Genomic DNA, 16,604 nt, shown 5'->3' on the forward strand with positions numbered 1-16,604 from the left:
GAGGAGGAGGAGGCCTCTGAGGCTCCTGTGAGGCTGTAGCACCCTGTACACTTACCGGAGGAGGAGATGGGAGCCTCTGAGTGGGGGCAATGAGCTGTGTTGGCGAGTGGTGTGTACAGCGTAGCATGTGGGAGGGCATTGCGTGGGCAACCGCTTGCAAAAGACACACCAGGCTTTGAAAGGCACTGGAGGTAGTCTTGGAAGAGGTTTCTCAATGAGTTAGTCCTCAGAATGTCCTTGGCCAGTTAGAGGAAGAGTAGGAGATGGATCAGATGTAGTGAGCCACGCGGATGTAAAGCGCGCGCATCTACGTCATCATTGTGAAGAGGATTTTCTCAATTGTGAACTGCAGAGTTTAGTGCACGATCGTGAGCGCCTTGCTCGTAAATATGAATGCCCTTGATCGCGAGCACCTTGCTTGAGATCGTGATCGTCTCAATCGTGAGCACGATCGTCGTGCTCTTGATCGTGAGCGTGATCGTCGTGCTCTTGATCGAGAGCGTTTAGCTTGCGAATGTGAGCGTTTACCTTGCGAACGTGAGTGTTTGCCTCACAACCGTGATTGTTGTGATCGCGAGTGCTTAATTCGTGATCTTGAGCATGCAGCTCGTGATCGTGAACGTGAGCGCGCAGCTCGTGATCAGGAATGTGAGCGCACAGCTCGTGATCGTGAACATGAGCGCACAGCTCGTGATTGTGAACGTGAGCGCGCAGCTTGAAATCGAGAAGAATGTCTCCTAGAAGACAAACACCTTGACCGCAATGACCTACGGTCTGTTTGGCGTAAGCGCAAAGCGCTTGAATGATCCATTGAACACCGTACACGACATCCTGAAGGTGAGCGCGAATCTCGTGAGGGTGATCGTCCTGAACGACGAGAAGGTGTTGCCTTTCGTCCTCGCGATCAGCGAGCAGGGAGCAGGTGGAGAGCTGGCTGTAGCAAGATCATCTTGCCTAACCTCTGCAGCTGGCGAATGTAGCACACGCAAGCTGGAATCTTTCCTGTGGGAAGAAGAAGGTTTAAAGTTAGGTAACGATGTCATCACAAGATGGGGAGAGGGAACATCATCAGCAGGAGGCCATTGAAGAGCCGAACGCGAACTGTCACGTCGTCTGCACACAGAAGGGCCAGGATAGGGCGAGAGGTGAACTTCCCACACGTCCAGGGCAAAAGATGTTGAAGCCACAGGGGACGGATCTCTCCTCGCACCATGCTGAAAGAGTTGCAGGAGCATCTCCTTCAAAGGGGGAGCAGAAACCACCAAGGAAAGCCAAGCCTGAAGAACATCTGCAAAGGAGAAAGGCTCCCGGCAACTGGAGGTGAAGGTGCTTCATTAGGGGAAGTATCAATCACCCCAGTACCCCAAGGTTGCCAAGGAGTTAATCAGTCTGTGCTCCTACTCGATCGTTCCCCTGAGGAAGATGGACGAGAAGCTTCTAGAAGAGATCTGGGAGTGCGAGAGGAAGAAGCCCGAGCTCTTTTCCCGTCAGAGGAAGACCCCTGTGGAGAAAGGTCTCATTTGGCTTTCTTCTTCCCATGACATCCAAATTTCTCCCACTGGGGGGAAGGCCACTCCCAACACTCGTCACAGGGCGAATCCTGCTCACACTGACATCCCCAGCAGGTCAGACACAATAGATGGGGATCGGTGCTGACGGAAGACATGAAGGTACCCCAAGGGCCATCTTCGCAGCCAGGGCATGTTCGCATAAGAGCGTCCAGAAACACACACACCTGAAAAAGAGAAAGAAAGCGCATAAAGCAATGGTTGGTAAGTCTAATGGCTAAGCCCTGAGGGAGGGAGACCAAACACGTCCAATCTCTACCATCCAAAAGAGAAAAGTGAGGCAGCTCTGTGAGCTGTGAATAGATATAGGTGGCTGGGGTAACCCCAGGTACCGCCTACCTACCCACAACAATGGTTAGGTAGGGTTGTCACCTCGCACTTTTTAGTCTATTGGCTACCTTTCAGTTTCGCCAAAAGATAATCCATATAAATAACGTAAGGTTTATTAGTGAAGGAACAAATAAAACTGCTTATATCTAGTGATAGGTGGTCAAATGAGAGAAAGAGCACATTTACACTTACAAAATAGCCAAGTAGCCTTTTTAGGATGAAATAACAAGGAGCAGACCACAGCTGCGGCCTTTGTTGGTACAGTTCTAAACATCTGGTAACATACACCAGCATCTGGATGAATAAGCAACACAGTGGATTTAGTTCCTGCAGCAGCTAATATGTTAAGTTTCTTTAGGCCTACACTATCTAAGGGAACCGCACTCCATGCTAGAGCGTACAAATTTTCAACAGCAGCTACTGATTTCGTGTTGCGATTATACTTTAGAACCACTTCACCATCGGAAACCCTAATAAAACAGACAGAAGATCCTCCACATGTGGCAACTATACCAGTCGATTCATGTGGTTTTTTCAGGCTTGGTTCAAATAAACATTGCCAGATCTGGTGAAAATAAAAGAAAAAAAAAGTTAGAATAAAATGTCTGACATCTGAAAATTAATGAGCCAGTCAGTTTATACATCATATCTATGCATACTATAAAAAAAATTTCAAAAGACAATACAAACATAGGCACTAAATTATAACACACACTAACCTGAGTCTGCACATCAGCAGGATCATTATTCTTTGAATGAGTTCTCAAAAAGTACATGGGTTGGTAGGTGGTGGTTTCATCAGTACTTTCTACTGGAGGCTCACTAAACTTATAACAGTCATCAACTTTATAACTAATCTTGGGTAATGTTAGACCCTGAAAAAAGAAATAAGGATGAGCAAGCACAAAGAAATTTTTAATTCCAATTCCTAATCCAAAATTCTTTATAAATTTTACATATGAAAACATTTAGAAAAAAAACTAGTCAAACATTATTATGGAAAGACATTTAAAAAGTGTTTTCAAATATCCCTCAAGCAAAAAATAAAGAATTTTAACAAAATAAGACTACGAGCATTTTTCAAGATACAGTCGAAACTAAGCATTTACGTAAGATATCAAAGACACTAGAACAACTCATAAATCCGTGAATTATGGTTGCCCTCACCAGTAACAGGAATATAGTACAGCACTCACTGGCGTTTCCAAGTCATTGGTGTATACATGTGGTTGACTTACTGCTCCATTGGCAACTTCAAAAGAAGGTATATTAGTAAGGGAAGATTTAGCAGAGCTGTAAGCTTCACTGTGTTTTAGCAACTCACTGCTATTTTGAGGTCTATTATGGGGTGGTGAGTTGACAACACACTACAAAAAAAACCTTGCTAATGTTATGGTAAAGCAATACCCTGCCCTACGTCATTAACTGGTTTCAAGAGACCTGAGATTAGTCGATTTTCGCTGTACAAGGTAACTTACCGTGTACAAGTATGTTCAGTATACAGTACTGTACTATGTAGTACTGTACATGTATTGGACATAAAAAATACTTATAAAATATCATTTTATAAAAAAAAAAGACAAATTTGGGGATAATTTGTATTTTTCCCTAACAAATACAAACCTGTAGTTATTAATTGTAGATATATTTTAGGTGGAGCTGGAAAACAGCCATTAGACTTAAAAGTACGATGTGGCAACCCTACCTAACTACTTCTAATGGGTAGGTAGGGGGTGGCTGGGGGGAACTCACCCATCTATATTTACTCACGGTTCAATGAACCACGTCACTTTTTTATAGCAGGCAGGACGTATCGGGGGACAGGTGATGGCAGGACAATTTATATCAATAACTACATGTTTGTATTAATTAGGGAAAAATACACAATATCTCAGAATTTGTCATTCGTTACCATACTAACAAACATTACGTTATTTATTGTGGATGACTCACCCTTAGGTGAGTGGTAAGTTCGACTACTGGCTTAGTCATTGACCAAGGTTGAGACTGTTAGCGGCCTGAGCAACACAAGTAGTTGTGAGAAATATCATATGTGTGTCTAAGTAAGGATGTTCCTAGTTTAAATAGGAACCCTATATATAAATAGACATTTCCCAAGGCTTACCTAACGAGAGGCATTGGGGAGGTGACAAGTATGATAATAATAAACTATAGAGGTTACACAAGGGAAGTGGTTATTACTGACAGAGGTTGAAGCCAGCTTGCAAAAGGTCACATGGCGCTGTTCCCAAAAAGATGAAGAACGTAAAAGAGCTAGACATACTTTCATTTATCACAGCCTTACCCTGGGTAACCAATGACCTCAACCTTCTGCTACTTGTTCAACAAGCACCCCGAGGTATTCTTAAACCAATTGTTGTGTCACCACCACAGAAGCGATAGAGAAACCGCATCGAGTCTTCTGTGGGTCACGTCTTGCACGTAGGGTGAGGTGAAGATCAAACACGCTTCAACCCTACCAATGGCATGGCATGAGTCACAAATGAGTTGCTTTACATGCTATGGACGGATTCTGCCCTAAAACGTTATAAGCTCTGGGTCACCTCTATGAGAAGGAGAGGGATTCCGTGACTGGTATTTGACCTGTGTGTCCCAGTCACGAAAGATATCCTTATAAGCCTCCTTCGACCTTCCTAGGGTTAGCGAAGCATGCTGAACCTATGGAGCGAGCTCTTATAGTTATAGTTTTCCTGATAAATGGCCTCGATATAATCACTGGCGTGAAAAAGGAGGACTCAATAAAGGTTGCATTCGACTGGGACTGATGCGGTCTTGTTGTACCCGACAAAGTTTCTACAGGCTGATGACCCAGTCAACAGATACCCATGATGGATATGAAATTCGTGTCTTTCCTTTGATTACTCCAATTTTCAGATCAGGGTAAACTGAAGGAGATGTCTCTCAGGAGTCCAAGACTTTTAGGATTAGTCAGTAGTCCGAGGTCTTCGAGACGTGGGCCAATCCTGTACAAGAAATTATGGGCCAATTGATTGATCGTAAAACTTTCTCATATGACAAGATTTAAAGAGTAAGCTCGTCTCACAAGGAGACATTAAGGGGGAGACTTCTCACCAACAAAGCTCAGGGGTATCCAGGCGTACCGCGTCTTCCCATGAGATCGGATGTTCCAATAACGAGAAAGAAGAGACACCCCGTTTCCCATTTCCTGAAGGAAGATGGAAGATACAAGAGTATCTTTTGTAGCTAAAATGTGGACTCTATTTCCTTGGTGAAAAAACACGAGCCAATTATTTCGAGCTTGTGGGAGGGGTTTTCCCATGAGGAAGGAAGATGACAAATTCGGAGATAATTTGTATTTTTCCTAACGATACAAACCTTCAGCTATTCATTAGGGTTATTATTTTGCCAAAGCTGAAAGGATGAGCCATTAAAACTTAACAAGGGTTAACTACCCATACTGCTAGTTAGCGGGGGGTAGGGGGTTAGCTAGCAACCCCTTTCACTCACACACCTGTGACTGTGCTTCACTTTGCTTGGAGGTAGGACTTCAAGGGGGACAGGGTTGGTGGAAGTTTGTATAAATAGCTAAAGGTTTGTATCGTTAGGAAAAATACAAAATATTTCTGAATTTTTTCATTTGTTCCGTAACTGGAATACAAACCTACACTATGTATTAGGGGTGACTTACCCATTAGGAGGGTGGACATCCCTGACAATCTGGCCTTTTGGCTTTACCCGAGGGCTCCTTTTTTTTTTTTTAAGTAGGTCAGTACTTAAAATAAGGAGACACTAACACCTTGCTAAACCTTGCTGCGCAAGGTCTGCAGCCTACGCAAACTGTGTGTTGAAATAAGCGATGTGACTGTTCAGCGGTTGAACTTGCTGAGGAGTCACTTTACTTGCAACAATGCGTGAATCGCGCGTCTAGGAGATTTGCCCTCAATGAGGCGCGAATCGCGAGCAGAAGTTACTGTTTCGCGAGCAACTGAGGGCAAATGAGAAGTAAAGGGCCTCTGGAGCTCTTGTGTTAAAGTAGCACTCTGCACACTTGAAGATGGGGGGTTGGGACCCTCCAAGTGAAGGCAACGTGCAGGGTGGGAGAGCATTTGGGAGCAGCAGAGCTGATAGAGGGGCGTTGCATAGCGAACACTTTGTAAAAACACCCAAGGCTTAAAAAAGTGCTAGAGGTAGACTTGACAGAGGATTTTTTAAGGGTTGTTCTATCTCATTTCCATGTCCAGTCCGAGGTCGATTAGAATGAGGGTCAAATGTAGCGCTATGCGCGGATGGAATGCGTGTGCATCTATAATGTCCTCTAGAAGAGGGTCTCCTCAATCTAGAGCATTTAGAACGCTTAATACTTACCTCGAACTACTTTCTTAGGAGTATCTGGGATCTCCTCCCAACTGACCAGAATTTTGTGTAGTTTCCCCCATCTCCGTTTTCTATAGTGGGTCTCTCTGTAGTGGATGAATACGCGCCTTGAGGCGACCCGGGCCAGCAAGCTTGCGTGGCTAGGTCTCAGTCACCAGTAAGTTTATGATCGATATGATATCAAAAGTCCTGTAAGGCACTCGGGGCAGAATGGGTGGGCCATAACCCGAAAGTAGTTCGAGGTAAGCACTGTTAGGAAAAATACAAATTACTTAAAATTTGTGATTTATTCCAACACGGAGTACTTAACTCGAACTACTTTCTTAGGAGGCTTATACTTTAGGAGGTGGGAGTGGCCTTTCGGACCGAGAGACCGGCTTGAAACGTGATCAAACCTAGAAAGGAGGCTAAGTTCTTATGACCCACACAGAAATGAGACTTAGGAAAAACTACACTAAAAAACTAACTTAGTGTCTAAGTAACTCGCCTCTGCAAGAATCTTCTGGCCTGGATGTCTTCAACTGAACGTGTTCCACATGGCATGGGAAGGGATCAAGGGAAATGGAGGGGAAGTGGTAATACTGTAAAGGGAAAGGTAAGGACGGAACCTGTGTCTCTTGGACTTACTGTCCACGTCTTCCCCGGGGCTACAACCTTTAAATCTTCCGGAACGCAGAAATGACAGGCCCAATGGAGAAGCCGTCCAAAGATTTCCTAGAACAGTCCTTCAGGTAGTGCACCGTAAAGGTGGACTGCCTGGACCAAGTACCTGCCTTTAGGATCTGGCCCACAGCCATGTTTATCTGGAAGGCTAACGAAGTACTCAGGCCCCTAATATCATGGGGTCTCGGTTTTCCAGGAAGAGAGACTCCTGTCTCGTCGTAAGCCCTCATAATTACTTGTCGTAACCAGAAAGAGATCGTATTCTTGGAGACTGCCTTCTTCACTAGTCCTGAGGAGACGAACAGACTCTTAATCCCAGGCCAAAGCTTGGACGTTCTTTCCAGGTACTTTCGTACAGCTCTGACTGGACACAGCAACAAGTCCTTCGGGTTGTCTGAACAAGGAATCGCTGGCACTGAAAACTCCTCGAACCTAGGGTCCCAGTAAGCTGGGTTCTGAGTTTTGGCTACAAAATTGGATAAGAACCTTTAACTTACTTCTCGCCAACCTTTAGTGTGTGAGACCTCGTACGACAACCCATGGAGCTCGCTCACTCTCTTCACCGAAGCTAGGGATAAGAGGAAGACAGTCTTGAGGGTGAGCTCTTTGTCCAGAATATCCTTGAGGGGTTCGAAGGGAGGCTCCGACAGGGCCTTCAGAACTCTGGCCACATCCCACTGGGGCACTCTAGAGGCACGGGGGGAACACGATTGCTCGAAGCTCTTAATGAGCATCGAGATTTGCCTGGAAGTCCCTAGATCAATGCCTTTCAGGAGGAAGACTTGGCCCAGAGCCGCTCGGACACCCTTGATGGCTGGAATCGACATACCCGCGTCGTCTCTTAGACAGACTAGGAAATCGGCTATCTTATGAATGGAGGCCTCCAACAGCCTGATGTTCTGTGAGGCGCACCATTTGGTAAAGGTAGTCCACTTCACTTGGTACACCGTGATAGAGGACCGTCTAAGGTACCCGGACATCCTTGCTGGGGTCTTCAACGAGTAGCCCTCCCTCTTCAGGAGCCGCTTGATAACCTCCACGTGTGTAGGCGGAGGGACTGAGGGTTTTCGTGAAACCTTTGGAACTGTGGCTACCGGAGGAGGTCCTGCCTGTCTGGAAGGGGCCATGGTGGGAGGCGCGCCAGTTCCTTTAGGTCCGCGAACCATTCTCTCTCCGGTCACCAGGGCGCTACCAAAGTCATCCACAGGCTGCTTGCCCACCTCACTCTGTTGAGGACTTGTCTGAGCATCCCGAAGGGCGGGAAGGTATACACGTCGAGGTTGTCCCAAGGATGTTGAAAGGCATCTTCGAACGCTGCTGCTGGATCTGGCACAGGAGAACAAAACACGGGGAGCTGTGCGTAAGTCTCGTGGTGAAGAGGTCCATCACCAGCGAGCCCCATTTAAGGATGACCGTCTGGGCCACTTCTGGGTGTAAGGACCACTCCAACCCTACTACTTGGCCCATCCTGGTGAGGCCATCGGCTAGAACATTCCTCTTTACTGGAATGAACCTGGCTGTGACCTCGACCTGTTCCTTTGAGGCCAATTCCAAGAACTGCGTCATGAGACTGCACAGCTCCTTCGACTTCAGTCTCCTTGCTTTTTCATGTAGGCCACCACCGTGGCATTGTCGCACATCAGAGCCACGGTGTTTCCCCCGGAGTAGATGGACGAATTCTGGGCACGCCCATTGCACGGCCATCAGCTCTAGCATGTTTATGTGAAGGGTCTTTTCCACAAGGGACCACTTCCCCTTCACTGACTCGTCGAGCAGGTGGGCTCCCCACCCCTCCTTTGATGCATCCGTGAATAACAGCATCTCCGGAGGGTCGGTCGCGAAGGGCATTCCCTTGAGGGTGTTTGCTCTATCGTGCCACCACTTCAGGACTTCGATTGTCTCCGGGGACACCGGGACTATTTTGTGCGGGAACTCCCCCGGGGTCCAGAGCTCCTTTAGGTTCCATTGGATTCCCCTCAGTTTGAGCTTCCCCCGGGGGACTAACTTCTCCAACGACACAAGGTGACCTATCAATATCTGCCAGTCTTTGGCTCTCCTCGGCTGGTCTGCTAGGAAGGGTCGAAGTATTTGATCCAGATTGTCGAGCCTTTCCGAGGAGTGGAAGGCCCTCACCAATTGAGTGTCAAAAACCATCCCCAGGTATGTCATCCTGGTGGAGGGCGTCAGCTGCAACTTTTCCAGGTTGATGGTGATGCCCAAGTCCCTGCAGAACCGTAGAAGCTTCGCGCCTTGCTCTTTCAGTACTCCCTCTGAGGCTGAAAGTAACAACCAGTCGTCCAGGTAACGAATCAGGCGGATACCCTGTTCATGTGCCCAGACAAACTTGTGAAGACTCGCATGAAGACCTGAGGGGCTGTCGACAGCCCGAAGCAAAGAGTTCTGAACTGCAGAGCTTGGGTACCCCACTTCATTCTTAGGAACTTCCTGCTGGAGGGGTGGACAGGGATTTGAAAGTAGGCGTCCTTGAGGTCTAAGGACATCATGAAATCCCCTTCCCTCAAGGCTGCCATCACTGACTTCGGGGTGTCCATCTTGAAGTCGGTCTTGCACACAAACTTGTTGAGGGCTGACAGGTCTATGACCGGCCTCCAACCCCCTGTCGCTTTCTCCACCAGGAAGAGTCTGCTGTAGAATTCCGGGGTTGGGTTCACTACCGGTTCCAACGATCCTTTGGCGAGCATGGCCGACACTTTCTCCTGTAATGCCGCTCTTCTTAAGGGGTCCTTGGGCGCCAACCACTCTGCCTATTGGTCCGGAATTAGAGGGGGCGGTTCCGCCAGGAAGGGCAGCCTGTACCCATCCTTCAGTACTGCTACGGTCCACGGATCCGCTCCGTAGTCCCGCCAAGCTTGCCAAGAGTGTTTGAGGCATCCCCCTACCTGAGGCTTCGGCAGGAGCAGGGGGCCTCTCTGACTATCTTCTAGAGACGTGGCTGGAACGTCCCCTCCTGGAGTTGGAATAGGAGGGCCTAAAGGATGCTTGCAGGGCTTAGTGCCAAGGCACCGACAGGGAGTCTCTCCTCAGTTGTACTGGCGAAGAACTGGCGAAGAATGGGACGGGTGAGGGGCGTTTGAAGAGGGTCTCCTGTAAGCTGGGCGTCTAGCTGGCGGGGGTCTGGGCTCTCCCGCTTCTTTGAGTTTCCTGACCCTCTCCATCACCTCCTCGACTGTCTTCAGGGGGAAAACGGACTCGCCCCACACCGGCGAGTTCCTCAATGTCCTTGCCTCCCGCTCGGGTAACCTATGTAACAACTTACTCAACACTATGTCCGGTTTCCGCAGGACCCAGTTGGCTGCCTGTGAGATGGATTGAAAAGAGAGAAACTTCAGGGCTCTTCCCCCCGGGAACTGATCAACTCCCGTAACAAGGACTGGTTTTCAGGGACAGAGAAGTCCAACCAAGAAGAAAAACGTTGACCAGATCTTGGGCCATATCCTCCATCATGGAGGCTTCCGCAGGCAAAAACCAAACTGTAGCAGAAGATGCCCTGTCTTCTGCCGCTCCGTGATTCAAGATGGCGATAGCTGGCTCGATCGTACGGGGACCTCCTTGACGACCATCCGGGATGTAAAAGTGTTTCTGCGTTTTAAGTCCCGGTAGAAGTTTGGAGGCACCCTGACTCCTGGGAGTGTCTGCTTGGCTGGATATGAACTTATCAATGTGTTCCATACCCAACCTCATGTCCGGTGCCAGAGGGAGGATTAGGGAAGGCTTTTGCTCGACTGGGTTGTCCACCAACCTGCTCAGTCCGGAGAGCCAGGCCTGTTCCTCGGAGGGCTTAGGCTCGTTCAGCCTGTGGTGGCGCCTAATGAGGGCCAAGACTTTCCGGTAGGAGGAGACGTCGTCTGAAAAGCACTCTCTCCTTCTATGAGGCCCTCCGTTACCTGGTCATCTGCATGGGGAGCCTCGTCAATAACGGAGGGAGCCGCGTGGGAAGGTATAACCTTCCTCTCATGCCGAGCCACTGGTGCGGCGACTTGCAGAGCGGGCGGATCCGCTGGGACGGGAGTGGCTGTCATGGGTTTACTCCCTCCCGCGGAGCTCCACGGAGCTGCTGGCTGGTCCTGCTGCAAGGGAAGAGCCGTCGAGGAACTGGGAGTTGGGACCATGCTGCCAGACCTAAGAAGCGGCTCTTTCCGCTGGGCGGATGGAGCCGGTGCCTTCGCGGACTTATGTTTGGAGAAAGTAACCTAGTGGGACGACTTCTGACGATGGTCGGGCCTATAGGAGGAACCGTGCCGAGAGGGTGACGAAGAGGCTTTAGAGAGCCACCCGGAGGTGCCCGGAGCGGAGGTAGCCTTGAGAAATTCACTCCGGGGGATTGTGACTCCCACCCACTTGTCCCTTGACGAACGGCTCCTCTTGGACTTCTTCCTGGAGGTTCTCGCTCGTTTCCTGGAGTGGCGAGAGCGAGAGTGGGACCTCTTCCTGCAGGACCTCTCCCGTTTCCTCCTAAAGTCCCTTGGGCCTTCATCTCCCGAGGAGAATGAGTCCGACGAGAAGGAGGAGAATGATGACAGGGAGGAAGACGAGCCTGCTAAGTCCACTGATACATCTAATGCTACTGGGGGATCCTCGTGTCGTTCCACTGACGAAAGAGGCTGCAAAAAGACGTGGGGGAGCGTTGACGACGGCGCCGGAGGAGACTGAGGAGCTTTCTTGGGAGCGAACCAGTTGTCGAACTCTTCCTCTAGTCTCAAGGGCGACCTGAAGGGCGTCCTGGGGGCCGTCCAGGCGATGGAACCGGAATTCAACGATTCTGCTTCTTTTTCCGCTTCTCTCCCAGTCGCTGAAGCACCTGAAACACATACCCATAATGCGGGCGAAGGGGCCATAGCGGCCTTCCCCCACATCGGATCTTCGGCCGAGACGGGTCCTGTGGGCACCAGGATCTCGTCTCCCGAACACACTCCCGCCCCTCCCTCAGGCCCCCCACATGCCTGAACCGACACAACATCCCTAACATCAGGAATATCAGACTCTTGGGAAAGGACAATGGGCCGCTTCCCCGCAACGGACTTACCTCGTCCCCTACTCTGGGTAGGGGAAGGCGGAAGGGAACTCCTCTCCAACTGAGCATCGGGCGACGCTAATGGCGAGGAGATGCTAGCCTTCTTGGGCGATCTCTTGGCTGCCTTCTTTTTCTTGGTTCCGTAGAGAACCCACTGAACCTCGGACCAAGACTCGCACTCCAGACACGTGGCTGTAGGGGAACAAACACTGCCTCTATACGAAGAACACAAGGTGTGAGGGTCGACCTCCGGCTTGGACAGAAACGCACCACAAGATTTACCGGCCATAAGCCCGGAGCAACGACGAGGATGCTCCATAATAGAACACTAAAGCACCAAACGACACAGGCACACAGAGGAAAGAGGTGGATAAGGATAGGGTTGAACACGTGGGTACCGCGTGGGGACACAAAGGGTCGCACTGGGTGAAGAGAGCACGGCGAGATGTTAATCACGACGCGACCAGAAACTTACTGGTGACCGAGACCTGGCCACGCACACTTGCTGACCCGGGTCGCCTCAGGGCGCGTATTCATCCGCTACAGAGAGACCCACTATAGAAAACGGAGATGGGGGAAACTACACAAAATTCTGGTTGGTTGGGAGGAGATCCCAGATACTCCTAAGAAAGTAGTTCGAGGTAAATGCTCTGTGTTGGAACAAACAAGGTTTATGTTAGGGTTAGGCAGCAATGTCGTACTAGGTTGGGGAGCGGAGTCATTGTCAGCAGCAGGCCATTGAAAGGGCGAACGAGAGCGATTACATATGCGCATGGAAGAGCCAGGAAAGGGTGAAAGGTGGGTTCCACAAAGGTCCAGGGCAGAAGATGTTGCCACGGGACGGTTCTCTCCTCGCGCCATGCTGAAGGAGTTGCATTTGAGTCTCCTTCAATGGGGGAGCAGGAACCCCGAAGGACAGCCAGGCCTGCAGCACATCTGCAAGAGAAAAAAACTCCCCAGCGGCTGGAGATGAAGAGCATTTACTAGGAGAAGCATTAGCCACCACAGTACCACTAGGTTGCCAAGGAGTAGGTCGCTCAGTGCTCCTACACGACCCACTTCCAGAGGAAGGTGGGTGAGGAGGAGCTTTGGGAAGCGATGCAGGGTTGCGAGGAGAAAAGCCTGGGCTATTTTCCCTGCGGAGGCAGACTCCAGGGGAGAAAGATCTCTCTTAGCATTCTTCTTCCTGCGCCATGCGAACTTCTCCCACTGGGAGGCTGACAACTCCTAACACTCGTCGCAGGATGAAGCCTGCTCGCAGCGATGCCTCCGGCAGGAAGGACACAGTAGATGGGGGTCTGTGTCCACGGAGGACATGAAGGTTCCACAAGGGCGAACTTCACAACCAGGGTAGGTACACATGGGAGCGTCAGAAGGAAGAGCACACTCATACCTGGAGAGAACCGAAGCGAGTAAAGCAATGAGAAAAGTGAGGCAACTCTGTGAGCTGTGAGTAGAGAGGTGGCTGAGGTACCCCCTGACACCCCCTACTGACACACAACAGTGGGAAGGTAGGGTTGCCTACTCCATTTTCTTTCAGTCTATCAGCTGCCTTTCAGCTTCGCCGAAAGAGATATCCTATATGAACAATGGAAGATTTGTTAGTGCGGGAACAAATTTGGTATATAACTTAGAGAGGCATTATAAAATAATCAAGTAGAGCCCTTTTTCCAATTTTTGTTTCATATTTCTTTTCTCAATATTTTTCCCTGATTTATAGGATTTATTTTTTTACCATAATGAAAAAATTTATATCTAGCAAAAAAATGACTTTCAGAAAAAACTTCATTTCACTTGACGTCTACGTCAGGTCTATATAGGGTAGTAATCCCAGGTCTTACTATTAAGTATCATGGGAGGAGGTAGAATTTGAAAAACATGACAAATTCAGAGATAAATTTAATTTTTTCCTAACGATACAAACCTTTAGCTATTTATTAGGGGTTATTACTTTTAGCCAAGCTGAAACAACAAGCCATTAAAATTTTAGCGAGGGTTAACAACCCATTCCGCTAGTTAGCTGTAGCAAGCTACATCCCATAGTTTGCTACAGCTACCGCTCACACCGCTGATTCAGCTCACTTTGCTTGGAGGTAGGACTTTAACGGGGATAAGGCTGGTGGGTAAGTTTATTTAAATAGCCAAAGGTTTGTATTATTAAGAAAATTACAAATTATCTACGAATTTGTCATTTGTTCCGCAAGTGGAATACAAACCTACGCTATTTATTAGGGGTGACTCACCCATTAGGAAGATGAACGTCCCTGCCAAACTGGCTTTTGGTTTTACCCAGGGGTTCCTTATTTTGAATAGGTTTGTACCAAAATTGAGTGGCTGCACCTCACTAAACCTTGCCACGCATGGTCCACTACCTACGCAAGCTGTGTGTTGAGATGTTTAGTGTGTGACTGTCCAGGTAAAAGTTATTCCGAGTCTTTGTAGGAAAACTGTTTTAACCAGAAATTTCCCAACACCACGTCGCCAGGGTATGGGGACGCAAGAGTAATAGTTTAATACTAGGAACACAAGGAAGCATGGTTTATCTGCAGTGGTTTGAGGTCAGCTTATGCAGAGAACCAAGGATGCTACTTTCCCTAGGAGAGGAGGGGATGAAGAAAAGAAAAAGACCCAGTCAGACCTTTTCATTCACGCAGACTAAAACTGGGTAACAGTGCCCTCAACCTTCTGCTACTTGTCCAACAAGAAGCTTGAGGTATTACCAGCTGTTGTGCAGAGTACATATCGAGCCTCCTGTGGGTCACGTCTTGCAGGTAGTGGGGCTGTGAACGTATTTTGAAGTTTCCACACCCCAACTTGTAGAACCTGCATCACAGAGAAATTTATTTTGAATGCCACAGCGACATAGCTACGTCCTTGACGCCGTGGGCTCTGAGGCGATGTGAAGGAGGGTGGTCCGGATTCAGGGCATGGTCTATGACCTTACGAATCCAGGCAGAGATGTTATTCTTAGTGACCATCCTCTTGTTCCTCCATGGGCTGACAAAAAGTGCAGACACACGGGACTGGCTGCGGCTGTTCTCTTGAGGTACAGCCTAAAACTCCTCACCGGGCAAAGTAAGAGATGATCAGGATCATCAGTTACAGAGCAGAGACTCGAAATCCGGAAGGAGTCGAATCGGGGATCCGCTACTCCCGGATTCTGACTCTTGCCTACAAACTCAGGGACGAAGCTGAAACTTACCTCTCCCAATCCTCTTGAATGGGCGATGTTGTATGAGAGACCATGAAGTTCACTTACTCGCTTGGCCTTAGCCAAAGCTAGTAGGAACACCGTCTTCCAAGTCAGGTGGCGATCTGTTGCTTGGCGTAATGGTTCATAGGGATGTCTCTTTAGAGACCTGAGAACTCGAATCATGTTCCATGGGGGAGATCTCACTTCAGACTGAGGACAGGTAAGTTCGTAACTCCGTATGAGTAAGGAAAGTTCTAGCGATGAGGAAATATCCATTACGCTAGGCCTAAGAGCTAGGCTTTTGGGCTGAGCGATAGCCTTCAACCGCCGAGACTGAAAGGCGTATTACCTTACGCAAATACACGAGGAACTCTACTAATGTTGGAATAGTGGCATTGACAGGAGAGATACCCCTTCCACGACACAAACCACAGAAGACCTTCCACTTTGCCTGGTAGACTGCTGCTGATGATTTAGGCAAGTATCCAGACATCCTGCTCGCAACTTGTTGTGAAAATCCTCTCTGATAGAGGAGATACTGGATAGTCTGAAGGGGTCAACTCATAGTGAAGCTACAGCTTTGTGGAAGATGTTGGCATGTGGTCATTTGAGTAGATCGTGTCATGGAGGAAGTTCTCTTGGAGGCTCCATTAGGAGTTGCAGACGGTCCTGAAACCATTCCGCATGATGCCATACCGGAGCTGTGAGAGTCATTGAGAGGTTGACCGATGTTCTGGCCTTGTTGAGTACCCTCCGCATCAGACAGCATAAACGTCAATGTTGTCACACTGTTTTTGGAATGCATCTTGACAGAGAGCTTGGGGTCTGGGACTGGGAAGCAGTACAAATAGACTGATGTTCAGGTCTATTGCGAAGAGACCAACAGTCGGAGAAACCCTACAAAATCAGGACTGTGTTGGCTACTAAATGATCCGAAAACCACTCGGTACTCACTATCTGAGGTGCTCTGCTCAGGTAGTCGGCAAGCACATTTCTCTAGCCTGAAATGAAGTATGCCGATAGTGATATCGAGTGAATCTCAGCCAATCTTAGTATCTCCACTGCTAGATGGGATAGGGGCTGCGAAAGGTACCTCCTTGTTTGTTGATGCAAGCCACTACAGTAATGTGATGTTGTAGCTCATCACCACCACCGAGTAGCCCGCCAGGAACTGGTGGAACTGTTAAAGGGCTGGAAAGACAGCCTTCATCTCTTAAGAGATTTATGTGGAGGTACTCTTCTGACTGATTAGAGGCCTGAGGTTGTGTGGTGCATCGCGTGGGACCTCCAACCATTTTTTTTTTAAGCGTCTGAGAACAGCATCAAATCTGGGGGAGGACAAGAAAATCCACTCCCTTTCGTAGATTCTTGTCTTACACCAACCATATAAGGTCCATCTGTTCCACTGATCTCATGGAGATCTAGATGTCCGGGAAGTCGATGGCCTGATTCTCCGGGACTT

The 16,604-nt window shown here is 48.7% G+C and overlaps 1 protein-coding gene across 4 annotated transcripts in view; it reads right to left on the minus strand.

The window, feature by feature from the left end:
• Nucleotides 1-16,604, minus strand: part of LOC137620710 (leucine-rich repeat and WD repeat-containing protein 1-like) — a 117,984-nt gene that overhangs the window by 71,833 nt on the left and 29,547 nt on the right. For all 4 annotated transcript variants that reach the window (XM_068351067.1, XM_068351066.1, XM_068351068.1 and 1 more), the window contains exons 3-4: nt 2,618-2,773; nt 2,091-2,463 (exon numbers count right to left, since the gene is read on the minus strand). In XM_068351067.1, the coding sequence (XP_068207168.1) occupies nt 2,091-2,463; nt 2,618-2,773 (529 nt within the window). The remainder of the gene's footprint in view (nt 1-2,090; nt 2,464-2,617; nt 2,774-16,604) is intronic.

This window comes from Palaemon carinicauda, chromosome 27, assembly GCF_036898095.1.
Source record: "Palaemon carinicauda isolate YSFRI2023 chromosome 27, ASM3689809v2, whole genome shotgun sequence".
NCBI lineage: Eukaryota > Metazoa > Arthropoda > Malacostraca > Decapoda > Palaemonidae > Palaemon > Palaemon carinicauda.